This window comes from Girardinichthys multiradiatus, chromosome 9, assembly GCF_021462225.1.
Source record: "Girardinichthys multiradiatus isolate DD_20200921_A chromosome 9, DD_fGirMul_XY1, whole genome shotgun sequence".
Lineage (NCBI taxonomy): Eukaryota > Metazoa > Chordata > Actinopteri > Cyprinodontiformes > Goodeidae > Girardinichthys > Girardinichthys multiradiatus.
In genome coordinates this window covers 26,419,646-26,434,214 of record NC_061802.1, presented here as the reverse complement: position 1 = coordinate 26,434,214, position 14,569 = coordinate 26,419,646, and the positions used below count along the sequence as shown (strand labels likewise).

Here is a 14,569-nt window from a genome sequence, read left to right as displayed (position 1 = left end):
ATCCAAAGTTATGCACAGAATTTTTTTTGCCAGCAAACATCTTTTACATAAATCAACACAGCAAATGGAGTTCAAAGAAAACTAACATAAGGGAATTAGGAACTTTACAGATTTTAGATTTTGTGTTGGGAATGTATCAAGCATGTCTGCAATGTTAGGATTCAAAAACATCGCGATCTATTGATAATAATCAAATTAAAGACAAAAGTGACAACATGTAGCCAAATCTCTACTTTCAAAAATATTTATATCGTAAATCCCTTCGCTGCTTTGCAGCCCTTTATACATAAACATTGGCATTACAAACTCCAATCAAATTAGAGCAGAAACTTGAAATATTTGAATCTGTACACAGTATAAAATTAATTTGTTGGTAATTATTTTATCACATATTGGTTTAAAGGAATCCAGGGAATCTGTTCTTGATCAGAGGAGCAGACAAAGATAAGTTTATAACCTTTCCTAGACCGCCACCTTGTGGTGATCCAGTTTTCTTTGTGAAAGTTTCAAGTCCTGCATTGCTGGTTTCTTCTGAGTTGTGCAACTCAAGTTTCACATGCATCCAAACATGCAATCAACAGGTGTATCAACTACCCTTAAAACATTACTTCAACACTAAAGGCATAGTCAATGACATGATTTCTTATAAAATCCATTCTTGCATGATTTAGAGTACAAAATAATTCCAAGGTCATCTGAAAATGCAAACTGCACCTGCTGTTACTTTCTAGGTTGCAATACTGCATGATGGTTCAGACATTTAAGCAGCCAGCTGCAATTTTGACAGCAGTTACATTCTGTAACTGTTTCACAATTAGGTCAGAAATCACCATATATAGGTTTGAATATTCATTATAACCGAAGTATATTAAAATACCCAACATTTTCCATAATTCTATATAACCTCTATCTTCCAAATACTTAATCAAAAGGTATTTTCAGTAAAATACCAGGAATTGCAACAACCTTCATTTTTAAGAAATACTTTGTAAACCTAGTTTTTACTTTAAGTTTTACAAATTATTTATCATTTAAGAGACCAAAGCATCTAAAGTTGTAGCTTAGCAGATGAACAGAAGAGTTCAGGTATGCTTCACTGGTCTGCTTAATATCTGAATAATTACATAAAATGTTTGAGTACCCTGCAAGCCCTAAATATATACTTTTTCATATTTATATAAAATATTACACACATAAAAAAAAATCAGGATGGTAGTGAAAATAAGTCAGTTTCTAGCAGTATAAGTTTTTTTTTTTTTAAACAGTCAAGTCCCAACCTTCCACCTTGTTGAATATTAACTATTACAGCACGTGGGTAATGTGTGCATTATGTAATGTTTGTATTATGCTGCCGTGTTATCTTTGCACAAGGAGTAGTTTCACAGTGGACCAAACGGGGACACATGAGAAAAGAAAATCCAAGTTTTCTTTTTTTTATATAATTATGTGAACATCTGCTGAAAAGCAGCAGCAGCTGAAAACTCAAATAAGGCACCTCTGATGTTGTAATTTTGTCATCTCGGCAGATACTCTTCCATGCATTTGTGGACCACAAGACTCATAAATCTTAATGTAATAAATAAAGAATGACAGAGAAAGATAAGTTGGTGGAGTCCAAGTTGATTGGTGATTTGGATCCTCTCAGTAGTCCCATTTTATCCTATCGGACTCAGTCATCAGAACTCTCTGACAGCTCCAGGACCGAGGCTTCAGCAAATCCAGGAACGAAGACTGGAACAGAAACAATTATAAATAGCTGTACTGTGTTCATGCTTCTGTTAAAAGCACTACAGTGCCTCACAAAACTGTTCTTACTTTTTTTAATGAGACTGTTGACAATAAGCCAATACACAGTAGCATATGATTGTGATGTGGAAAGAAAATGATAAATGGTATATAAAAAAAACCTAAAATCTAATAAGTGTGTTCAGACACTCCTAAATAAAATCCAACCAACTGCCTTCAGAAGTAATATAGTTAGAAGTCCATCGGTGTATAATTTAATCAAAGTATGAATGCAGCTGTTCTGTGAAGGCCTCAGAAGTTTATTAGAGAACATTGGTGAACAAAGAGCTGGAAGACCAGGGAACACAGCAGACAGGTTAGGGATGAAGTTGTGGAAAAGTTACAGACAGGGTAAGGTTGTAAAACAATATATCAAGCAACTAAGGGAGCATTGCACAATTCATCATCTGATAATGGAAATAGTATGGCATCAAACCTACCACAACATGCCTGTCTACTTAAACTTGACATGTCAGGGAAGGACAACATTAATAACACAAGCAGTCAAGAGGTCCATGGCAACTCTGGAGGAGATGCAAAGAGCTACAGCTCGGGAAGGAGAATCTGGCAGGAGAACTATTAGTCCTGGACTCCACAAAAATGGCCGTAATTAAACAGCAACCAGAAGAAATCCTGTGTTAGAAGAAAGCAATAGGAAGTTTGCCACAAGCCATCAAGGGGACACAAACGTGTGGTGGAAGCTGCCCTCGTCATGAAACCCTTTTAGTGTACTTGCAAAATTGTTACTCAAGGATGAAAACCAACACTACGCATCCTCCTGAACATACCATTCCCAGGGTGGAAAATGGTGGTGGCAGCATTATCCTGTGGGGATGCCTTCCTTCAACAAGGACAGGGAGACAAATCAGAAATATAGGAAATACAGGGCAATCCTAGAAAAAAAGACTTGTTTGATGCGGCCAAAACACAGACTGGTGTGGAGGTGCACCTTTCAGTATGACAAAAGGCATAAAAAAAAGCATCCAGAGCTTCAGATGAATGGTTTAGATCACAGGTGCCCAAGTCCAGCTCCAAGAGCTACTACCCAGCAACATTTAGATGCATCCCTTATCAAACACACCTGAATCAAATGAATGGCTCATTACCAGGCCTCTCCAGAGCTGAATGACTGAATGCTGATGAAGGGAATTTAGCCATTTGATTCAGATGAGTTGGAGAAGTAATGTATCTAAACATTGCAGTACAGTAGCTCTCAAGGACTGGATTTAGGCACCCCTGGTTTAGATCAATGCTTCTTGATGTGTTACAATGTCCCAGTCAAACTGAGAATCTGTGGAAAACAATTTCTGTTCGCAGATACTTCATTTATCTCAATTGATGAAGAGCTTTAAAAATGTATGTATATTTTTTTCTCCCCCCCTGTATATTGTTGGTCTACTTTGTTGTTTGCGTGTCACATGAAATCCCAATAAAACACACTAAAGCTTGTGGTTGTGATGGGCAATGTATAATTAAAAGGTAAAATCTATAATATAAAAGCCATGGCGTTACCTCTTTGAGTGGACAGTACCGTCTGGCATACCACTCTTGGGAGTACAGACATATTATGACCCCCTGACCCAGAAACAGGGATGCCCACATTAATATGTTCCAAATGGGGCCTTTCCTTCGATCGTGGAAAATAAAGTTGAACATCACTGTAGAAAGAACAAAAATTAAAAAGAGGTTTTGGAGCAATAACGAAATACAGGGGTTGGACAATGAAACTGAAACACCTGTCATTTTAGTGTGGGAGGTTTCATGGCTAAATTGGACCAGCCTGGTAGCCAGTCTTCATTGATTGTACATTACACCAGTAAGAGCAGAGTGTGAAGGTTCAATTAGCAGGGTAAGAGCACAGTTTTGCTCAAAATATTGAAATGCACACAACATTATGGGTGACATACCAGAGTTCAAAAGAGGACAAATTGTTGGTGCAGGTCTTGCTGGGCCATCTGTGACCAAGACAGCAAGTCTTTGTGATGTATCAAGAGCCACGGTATCCAGGGTAATGTGAGCATTCCACCAAAACATAAAACCTCGGCTGCCCAAATCACGGCAGAATTAAATGTGCACCTCAACTGTCCTGTTTCCACCAGAACTGCCCGTCGGGAGCTCCACAGGGTCAATATACACGGCCGGGCTGCTATAGCCAAACCTTTGGTCACTCATGCCAATGCCAAACGTCGGTTTCAATGGTGCAAGGAGCGCAAATCTTGGGCTGTGGACAATGTGAAACATGTATTGTTCTCTGATGAGTCCACCTTTACTGTTTTCCCCACATCCAGGAGAGTTACGGTGTGGAGAAGCCCCAAAGAAGCGTACCACCCAGACTGTTGCATGCCCAGAGTGAAGCATGGGGCTGGATCAGTGATGGTTTGGGATGCCATATCATGGCATTCCCTTGGCCCAATACTTGTGCTAGATGGGCGTGTCACTGCAAAGGACTACCGGACCATTCTTGAGGACCATGTGCATCCAATGGTTCAAACATTGTATCTTGAAGGCGGTGCCGTGTATCAGGATGACAATGCACCAATACACACAGCAAGACTGGTGAAAGATTGGTTTGATGAACATGAAAGTGAAGTTGAACATCTCCCATGGCCTGCACAGTCACCACATCTAAATACAGGTCCTTCTCAAAATATTAGCATATTGTGATTAAGTTCATTATTTTCCATAATGTCATGATGAAAATTTAACATTCATATATTTTAGATTCATTGCACACTAACTGAAATATTTCAGGTCTTTTATTGTCTTAATACGGATGATTTTGGCATACAGCTCATGAAAACCCAAAATTCCTATCTCACAAAATTAGCATATCATTAAAAGGGTCTCTAAACGAGCTATGAACCTAATCATCTTAATCAACGAGTTAACTCTAAACACCTGCAAAAGATTCCTGAGGCCTTTAAAACTCCCAGCCTGGTTCATCACTCAAAACCCCAATCATGGGTAAGACTGCCGACCTGACTGCTGTCCAGAAGGCCACTATTGACACCCTCAAGCAAGAGGGTAAGACACAGAAATAAATTTCTGAACGAATAGGCTGTTCCCAGAGTGCTGTATCAAGGCACCTCAGTGAGAAGTTTGTAGGAAGGAAAAAGTGTGGCAGAAAACGCTGCACAACGAGAAGAGGTGACCGGACCCTGAGGAAGATTGTGGAGAAGGGCCGATTCCAGACCTTGGGGGACCTGCGGAAGCAGTGGACTGAGTCTGGAGTAGAAACATCCAGAGCCACCGTGCACAGGCGTGTGCAGGAAATGGGCTACAGGTGCCGCATTCCCCAGGTCAAGCCACTTTTGAACCAGAAACAGCAGCAGAAGCGCCTGACCTGGGCTACAGAGAAGCAGCACTGGACTGTTGCTCAGTGGTCCAAAGTACTTTTTCGGATAAAAGCAAATTCTGTATGTCATTCGGAAATCAAGGTGCCAGAGTCTGGAGGAACACTGGGGAGAAGGAAATGCCAAAATGCCAGAAGTCCAGTGTCAAGTACCCACAGTCAGTGATGGTCTGGGGTGCCGTGTCAGCTGCTGGTGTTGGTCCACTGTGTTTTATCAAGGGCAGGGTCAATGCAGCTAGCTATCAGGAGATTTTGGAGCACTTCATGCTTCCATCTGCTGAAAAGCTTTTTGGAGATGAAGATTTCATTTTTCAACACGACCTGGCACCTGCTCACAGTGCCAAAACCACTGGTAAATGGTTTACTGACCATGGTATCACTGTGCTCAATTGGCCTGCCAACTCTCCTGACCTGAACCCCATAGAGAATCTGTGGGATATTGTGAAGAGAACGTTGAGAGACTCAAGACCCAACACTCTGGATGAGCTAAAGGCCGCTATCGAAGCATCCTGGGCCTCCATAAGACCTCAGCAGTGCCACAGGCTGATTGCCTCCATGCCACGCCGCATTGAAGCAGTCATTTCTGCAAAAGGATTCCCGACCAAGTATTGAGTGCATAACTGTACATGAATATTTGAAGGTTGACGTTTTTTGTATGAAAAACACTTTTCTTTTATTGGTCGGATGAAATATGCTAATTTTGTGAGATAGGAATTTTGGGCTTTCATGAGCTGTATGCCAAAATCATCCGTATTAAGACAATAAAAGACCTGAAATATTTCAGTTAGTGTGCAATGAATCTAAAATATATGAATGTTAAATTTTCATCATGACATTATGGAAAATAATGAACTTTATCACAATATGCTAATATTTTGAGAAGGACCTGTATTATTGAGCCACTTTGGGGTGTTTTGGAGGAGCGAGTCAGGAAACGTTTTCCTCCACCAGTATCACGTAGTGACCTGGCCACTATCCTGCAAGAAGAATGGCTTAAAATCCCTCTGACCACTGTGCAGGACTTGTATATGTCATTCCCAAGAAGAATTGACGCTGTATTGTCCACAAAAGGAGGCCCTACACCATACTAATAAATTATTGTGGTCTAAAACCAGGTATTTCAGTTTCATTGTCCAACCCCTGTAAATGCACCATACATTATTGCCCCCTTACTTCCGAAGAACATGAAGAGGCAGAAGAGCACCGGATAGAAGAATCCAAAGCTAACTGCAAGAATGTACTCATGGACCACTGCAGACACTGTAAACACAAAAAACATGGCGGCTGGTCGGAAACGCTTCTGAGATATCTGAAGGGACAATAACAGGAAGAAAACAAGTCAGGACTTAATTATATATACACACACAATGCCCTGCATTTCAACAGAAAACCCACTCACCAACAGGAAGTCCCTGTACACATAGTAATACAGCCAGTCATGGACCACTACGTTCCAAGTGCGGTAGTAATTAGCATAAGATGTTGAGTTCCACCAGTCCTATAATGAGTAATCATAAAATTAATTTACATATTATGTACAACTTCAGTATTTGTGTAATGTCTGCCATAGAGAGTGACAGCAGCACCTTGTAAAACATCCTGTCTGCAAAGCAAAGCATCTCTGCAAAAGCGTTCAGCCAGCAGTGGAGAAAAGCAAAAAAACCCAACAGGAGAACCAAAACTCCTGCAAAATACAAATGAAAAAGTAAAATCTATCATTTCAAAGCCAAAAGAGTTTATTAAAGATTCTATACAGGTCAGGGTAAATTTACCTGGCAGTATAGAGTTAAAGACACAAAGGACCATGGCGCGCAGATTGAACAGCTGTAGACTGATGCTGCGAAACTGTGGGATGCATAGCCGCACAAACACGTAATAGGTATAGAAGAGGCAGCCAAGTACCTATGGAACATTGGGGGAAGTTGGAAATGTTAGAAAATGTACTTTTTACTTTGAATGTTATGTGACAACAGCAGGATTCAGTACCTGAAGTAACTTTGTGGCCACATAGCCCCATCTGGTTGCTGGGTTTCTGGGGGAAAAAGTATTTGTTTAGGCCCCCAAGAGGAAGGAAATCACAACTGAAATTAGACAAGTAACCAAGAGAGGAGGTTTACCTGGGGTACTTGTCTCTGTAAATAAGAGTGGGGGCAAACAGGAAGTAGAGATACAGAGAAACTTGAGGAATCACAGGACCACGGCCTTTAAATGACAGCATTTGGAAAGACAATAAGCAACAAGCAATGGTACAGCAGTTTGCAAAAGTATTCATACCCCGTGACAGGGTGTGAAACAGTTTAAGTATTCATATCCCTTAAACTGTTTCACACCCTGTCACGTATCAGACAAAATGTTCAGTGCATTTTCTGGGGTTCTTTGTGATGGCGCAACACAAAGAAGTTGTGTGTGGCATGAACTATAACCAATTGCCTTATGAAGTCATCTTAGTAGTTAAGAGTCTATCTCTGAGTAATTTAACTTGGTATGAATCTGTTCTGCAAGGTAGGATTAATACATGCACAAAAATAATCAAGTTCACATGAAATACTGACATACCCGTCTTGTCTTTTGTCCAAGCCAGGACTCTTGGGGCATTCTCTCTGACGAAGGAGTGTGCTTTCATTATTAGACGAACCTGAAACAAGATAAATATTCCAAGACTGAAAAGATGCACGTTGAAATATCAACCCAAATCTAAACATCCCAGTTAAAATAAAACTGAACCTCCACCCGATCACCTACCTGTTCTAAGGTGACGATGAAGCAGGAAGCAGGCGGCAAACTGTTGGTCACCACCACATATGTCGGTAGGAATCCCAAACCCAGGCCTTGGTAGAGCAGGAATGCCGAACCGAACAGCCAGGAAAACAGCCTCTGCCGGCCATGAGAACCCGACTGGCTTTGTGACCACAGATGGAATAAGGTGTAGGGAACCAGCAATACGGACAGGAACATGCAAAGCCACGTGCATACCACTAGCGGGAACTGTCCGAATGCATAGACCAGCAGGTCAAAATCCAAGACCAGTCTGAGGAAGAGAAGTTTAGGAGAACGATGAAAGATGAACGTATCTTTTAACAAAAACACAAAAGTGAAGTTTCCAGGATTCATCCTTACCTGCCTTCATCAAGGAAATCTACCACGAGCGTGCTGAGAATAAAGAGAATGAGCAGGGCAATAAACATGTGGTAGATGGTCCTAATATGGTTCACCTCAAACAGCTCGCTGTGGAAAAACACACATAATAAATCTAGCATCTATACAGTGCAGAGACATCAAAACGAGTCGCAGTCTTCAGGAAAATCAAATGAACATACAACACGCAAATTAAAAAGCATCTTATTTGAATGCCTTACATAGTGCAGTATGAACTTACTCTAGCAGGGATCTCCGACTAATAAAGTGCTTCCCCTGGCCATGGGGAGGCTGAAAGTGCCTGCAGAAAAGAAAATGAGCAAAACTGTTATTTGCTTGCCAAATGAGCACTGTTGTGACAAGAAGAAAATGGGCCAAAGGAGAGTGGCCACAAATCTGAACATTTATATCGCTTTAGGGTTGACGAGGAAATGCAGTACCCCAGTTTGCTCCTCTCCTTGTCCGACAGCGGAGGTGAAAAGGCAGCAGGTAGAGGTGTGGACTCGAGGCTGGCTGATTCTTCAATAAGACTGTCCATAAAATCATGGACCTGGCTTTCAAACTGACGCAGCAGGTCATCCTTCAGGACCTGGCCAAACAAAAAGCACTCAAACACAATCCTTTTAGGTGCTCACAATCATTGAAAATAATGACTTTTTTCCCCCCATGGTATCACTAACAGTTTATCTGACAGTGTCACTGCGACTTTCACAAAGTACACCAGACATGCTAAATCAGCATGGCTTAGAGTGTTTTGCAACAGCTCAATGTGTCATGGACTTTTTCAACCTTGAACCAAACTAAATGTGTCTTTTGTTATCATCTTCCCAGTAAATGTCCCCATTCTAGTCTGACATGACTCAAGAGGTCATGAGTTATTTTCTAAAATTATTAGCTTACAGGCAGAAAACAAGATAAACGATTTGACTAAATGTCAGATTTTTGCTAAATGAACTTTTTTCTGTTCTTTGTTTTTGTTTATAACATGACTTGATTAAGTTCACAGATAATCAGAAGGATCTACAGACATTTATCTGACTTTGCTTAATCATGGTCCATAGATAATCTGTCACTGGAGCTGAAATTCAGTTTTTACAGTTTCCAAAATAAACTTAATACAGTCAAATAAATTAAATCGAAAACCAACACAATTCTTCCAATGGTTTATACATTTATAAATGTACAGTTAAGCCCAAAATATTCAAGTCTTTGAGGTTGGAAGGACACTTTGGCATCACCCTAATCCTTAGCCTTCCACAGATTCTCTTTATCAGATTCAAGTTGAGCCACTCCAAAACATTATTACTTATGGTCAGAAGAAACATGATGGCAAATTTAAAAATGAACTTCTAACCTAAATCTGCTGGGGGTGTGAATACTTGACTGTAGCTTGAAGAAAGCCGGTTTCACCGTGTGTTTACGGGCCATCTTAGAAGAATCTGTTGTCATGAAAGAATTGTAAGGAAGTCTTTGGGTCAGAGTATAAATCTGTGGTTATTCAGTGTGACAGTAACACAGATCGTCGATTTCGCTCTCTCGGGACCAAAGACGAGCTACGGCAAATCTCAAACAGTGACAGAAATTTTTCAGGTAGACGGAGAAAAAAATATAAACAATTCAGTGTGACTGCTGGTGCAACTAATGTCTTAATAGTGTCCTCGTCAGCCCAGCCATGAGCGCTTCCACAGGTATCTCCCTTTACACCTTTCAGAGTCGGACTCAAATCATAAGAGCTTCAACTCCAGCGACTTGCTGTCTAATCGTTGACAGACAGATACCCCTAATGGGTCTTGGTCAGGATTTTTCTGCAGCAACAAATCACGCAGTCTGGCATTTTCCACACTGTGTGACAAGAGTCTATCAAAATTCCAGCATATAGCGCTCACATCATGTAAAGTGTTGTCCTGTATGTATGCTATTATTTTTAAATATTTTTAAGGGCACAGTATGCCAAGCTTTAGCCAATAGTACCAACAAGAGCTGCATAATACTATTAACCTACATTTTACTCAATCTTCTATTTTACCATCATTACAACATCCCCAACAAGTTCTACATAACTGCTCTTTGAGGGCATCAAATACACTAAAACTCCATTCAACTGGTTTAAAAATATTGAATGCTGTGAACACACAGCATTTAAAATACAACGGCCTTTCAAATACTGCATCAACTAACCTCTGCTTTCCTTTTGAGTTGCAGCTTTTTGCTGATCACATGTTCCACTTCGATTTTCCCTGAAATTGAAATGACACATGGTAATGCTGTAAAGAACAAATTGGATTGTTTTGTAAATTATGAAGCTTCTGATTAGAAATTATTCTTAAATAAGTAAACATCAAAGAAGGCAAAAAGACCGTTCAGTGGAACAAAGTTTAAATTGAGTGTGGTAAAGAGCATGTGAAAAAAATTATAACAAAAGCTGTACATCCTAAACTATCACATCTTCTTCTAGTTAAGGTTACTGTAGGTCATTGCCATTGAAGGAAGTCTGACGACAGACAAGTTTGTTCTTTTATTGAAGTCAACTGTGACTAACTGCAGGAGTAGCAATCCACCCATGCAAGTCATGTGAAAACTAAAATATCCATCTATGGCCACACAGAGCAGTTTTGAAATCCATATGTCCAAATATGTGAATAAAACACATAACATTTATAGGGAACCCTATATTTTAATTTGGTGCTTTCACATCACTTGAACAGGACAGTGTCAACATGCAAAATAAAGCACATATGGGAAAAAGACAATGACATACACAATCTACAAGAACAGTTTCCTAATTTCTACTCTTTTCCACAAAGGTAATTTCCTGACTCTTCACACAGAAAACTTTGTGTTTTTATGTAGTCCTGAAATTATTTCTACATTACATTTTGTCTGCCTTGTCCAACAGGGGAGTCATTTAGTAGCCTGACTCCTGTTGCTTCCTACTCCCGTCAACCACAAAATTGTGTCAAGGGTCAACAGTATTTGCTTAGGAGGAACACATAATCACATTTCAGTTTGTAACACCATCAACGGAAACTTACTGATCCTAAAAAAAAGATGTGAATCATCTAAAAATCTACAAGGTAGATATTAGTGTCCCAACCTGCCCACTAAGGAATGTGTGCGTGTGTTTAGGTGGGGGTATTTGCTCACCATTGCTGGTGATGTGGTTATCGCCATTCCCTTGCGGATGTCTTCCAGGATTAGATCCTCCATCCAGATTATTGATGGAGGAATAATTGCGGGACCTGAGCAAACTTTCACCCCCGCTTTCCATCCTATATACAGAAGCAAAAAAGGTTAAATTTATCTGAGGCAGATACATGAAGTAAAGAGGCTATACACCATAAAGAAGTCAGGTCAGCAAGTACATCACCCGTTCACATGTTGGTGAAAGGAATGAGAAGGATTTTAAGTGACAGACAAAGCAAAGCCAGTTCACAATGAAATCACTCCTCACACCAGCACACAGACAGATAACTATTTCATTATCTTCCGCCGGTTTATAGAAGATATCAACACGACATGCGGCGACTCAAAAGATAACAAACAATTCAGCTTCACGGGTAAAACCACCACCTAGCTTACTGCTGCTGAAACATTATCGCTAGTTTCGATGACAGAGCTAGTCAAATTAGCCGTCCGTGGTCAACCACAGGCGAATTTACACCGAGTAGAAATATTAAAATGTCGACTTCCTCAATTACTTACTCGCTTCCGCAGCCTGGTCCTCTCTGCCAACGCTTTCCCAGGCTACTGAGCAGAAAGTTGTCTTAGTCTAATAAGGATAACAAGAGCTCACCTACAGTACAAACACTGACCAGATGATGAGAAGGACCCTCGATGCTGATTGGCCGAAAGTCTCTCCTCCTTTTGACGTCACCAGCAACGAGGGGAAAACATGGGGTTAAATCAAAGGGGATTCATAAAATCTACTACCCTACAAATAAAAATAAATTAATTTTAAATAGCTACTTAAACAAACATTTAATGTCACTGAAAATATGTGCTCTTTCTGTTCAAACCCATAGACCATATCTTTTTCTCATGTGATATAATACAGAGATTCTGGCTTGAAACAAAAACTCAATATTTCCGACTCAAAGACAATATAACTTTTTCTCCGAATTTAAGTAATACAAATGACAAACTAGGTTATAATGTCATTTTGTGCATGACTAAATATTTCATACATAAAAGCAAGGTCACCAGAGCATCCCCCAAGTCATAATAATATTCCTGAGAGGGTTTCAAATATACATCACTTTAACTGATTAAAGGAAATAAACAGAAACATATTTTAAACATCTTTCCACTGAATTAGGTAGAGCACTTTTCATACAGTCAGGTGTAACACATGGTTTAAAGAGGTTAAAAAACAGGAGAACAGTCTATGACTTTCACTTTCTGGTGTTTGCATTGTCCATGTGCTCATATCCCTGAGGCTCAATTCAACTGCTATTATTTGCTAATAATAATAATATTTGCAAATATTAGCACTAATAGTTGCTGTTCCTTTTGGAAGTTTATTGCAGTCACTTGGATCTGCACAGTATTGATTGCCATATTTATACCTGTGCTTTAATTGATAATAAAAGTTTTTTAAAAAGTACAGTTTTGGAGTCCTGGTTTACTGGAGCTAAGAAAAACAAGCCTTACTCTATAATCCCGTCTGCATCAAACTTTTTACCTGGCACATTGCAGTTGTAGAGGTGTTCCAGGCATGTCCCACCAGGAGGAGGCCCAAGACACAATGGAGGGACTAGGTCTATTGGCTGGCCTGGGGCTTCGTTGAAGAAAAATTGTATTTTCTAAAGAAAGATAACGATGATCACCATTAAATCAGCTTTATTAATTTAGCCTTATAAGGGAGACAAGATTCCAGCATCAGACGTGTTACTGAGCTGAGCCGAATCTGTTCTGACCAGACAAAGGGGAAAAACCTCCTTATATCAGAATTGTAAAATCCCAATGCAGCCCCCCCTCCAGGAAGAGCAGAGGTGAGAAATTGAATCAATTCTCTCCTAGGCGTCTCAGATCCTCTATGATAAACATTTCCCATTTAGCTTGTAAATGCAGTTGGGATAACCAGCAGGACGGAGCAGGAAGGAAGGTGGAAGCCATTGTCAGGTCAGACAGATCAGCACCTCAGAAGGACAAAAGCATTTTAAATGTTGCTATCACATTGTGGAAAGGGAAGTCTAGGCATCTCTGCTTAGACCTGGTCCCGGATAAGCGGAAGACGATGAGTATGAGCACGAGTACAATGCAGTTGCCATTTGACCTGGCAGCTAATACTGCAAATACAGGTCCTTCTCATAATATTAGCATATTGTGATAAAGTTCATTATTTTCCATAATGTCATGATGAAAATTTAACATTCATATATTTTAGATTCATTGCACACTAACTGAAATATTTCAGGTCTTTTATTGTCTTAATACGGATGATTGTGGCATACAGCTCATGAAAACCCAAAATTCCTATCTCACAAAATTAGCATATTTCATCCGACCAATAAAAGAAAAGTGTTTTTAATACAAAAAACGTCAACCTTCAAATATTCATGTACAGTTATGCACTCAATACTTGGTCGGGAATCCTTTTGCAGAAATGACTGCTTCAATGCGGCGTGGCATGGAGGCAATCAGCCTGTGGCACTGCTGAGGTCTTATGGAGGCCCAGGATGCTTCGATAGCGGCCTTTAGCTCATCCAGAGTGTTGGGTCTTGAGTCTCTCAATGTTCTCTTCACAATATCCCACAGATTCTCTATGGGGTTCAGGTCAGGAGAGTTGGCAGGCCAATTGAGCACAGTGATACCATGGTCAGTAAACCATTTACCAGTGGTTTTGGCACTGTGAGCAGGTGCCAGGTCGTGCTGAAAAATGAAATCTTCATCTCCATAAAGCTTTTCAGCAGATGGAAGCATGAAGTGCTCCAAAATCTCCTGATAGCTAGCTGCATTGACCCTGCCCTTGATAAAACACAGTGGACCAACACCAGCAGCTGACACGGCACCCCAGACCATCACTGAATGTGGGTACTTGACACTGGACTTCTGGCATTTTGGCATTTCCTTCTCCCCAGTCTTCCTCCAGACTCTGGCACCTTGATTTCCGAATGACATGCAGAATTTGCTTTCATCCGAAAAAGTACTTTGGACCACTGAGCAACAGTCCAGTGCTGCTTCTCTGTAGCCCAGGTCAGGCGCTTCTGCCGCTGTTTCTGGTTCAAAAGTGGCTTGACCTGGGGAATGCGGCACCTGTAGTCCATTTCCTGCACACGCCTGTGCACGGTGGCTCTG

The 14,569-nt window shown here is 40.5% G+C and overlaps 1 protein-coding gene across 4 annotated transcripts; it reads right to left on the bottom strand.

The window, feature by feature from the left end:
- Positions 1-3: 3 nt before the first annotated feature.
- Positions 4-12,116, bottom strand: soat1 (sterol O-acyltransferase 1). Of its 4 annotated transcripts, none has more exons than XM_047375823.1 (17): positions 11,975-12,116; positions 11,417-11,541; positions 10,451-10,509; positions 8,713-8,861; positions 8,514-8,573; positions 8,255-8,362; positions 7,880-8,165; positions 7,694-7,772; positions 7,255-7,339; positions 7,124-7,169; positions 6,910-7,039; positions 6,724-6,821; positions 6,537-6,635; positions 6,311-6,446; positions 3,298-3,443; positions 2,574-2,622; positions 4-1,731 (listed from the first exon to the last, which is right to left on the bottom strand). In XM_047375823.1, the coding sequence occupies exons 2-17, from the start codon at positions 11,538-11,540 to the stop codon at positions 1,670-1,672; spliced, it is 1,716 nt and encodes a 571-aa protein (XP_047231779.1). In that variant the 5' UTR covers position 11,541; positions 11,975-12,116; the 3' UTR covers positions 4-1,669. The 4 variants fall into 4 exon arrangements, with proteins under 4 accessions (XP_047231779.1, XP_047231781.1, XP_047231778.1 ...); XM_047375825.1 differs by lacking the exon at positions 11,975-12,116 and adding an exon at positions 11,852-11,880 and having other exon boundaries at positions 2,574-2,626; XM_047375822.1 differs by lacking the exon at positions 11,975-12,116 and adding an exon at positions 11,852-11,880.
- Positions 12,117-14,569: the final 2,453 nt, after the last annotated feature.

Coding starts and splice junctions, on each gene's coding strand:
- soat1 (XM_047375822.1), bottom strand. Junction 8,574..8,712: donor AAGGAGAGGAGCAAACTGGG/GTACTGCATTTC, acceptor TCTTTTCTGCAG/GCACTTTCAGCCTCCCCATG. Junction 7,773..7,879: donor TCATCGTCACCTTAGAACAG/GTAGGTGATCGG, acceptor ATCTTGTTTCAG/GTTCGTCTAATAATGAAAGC.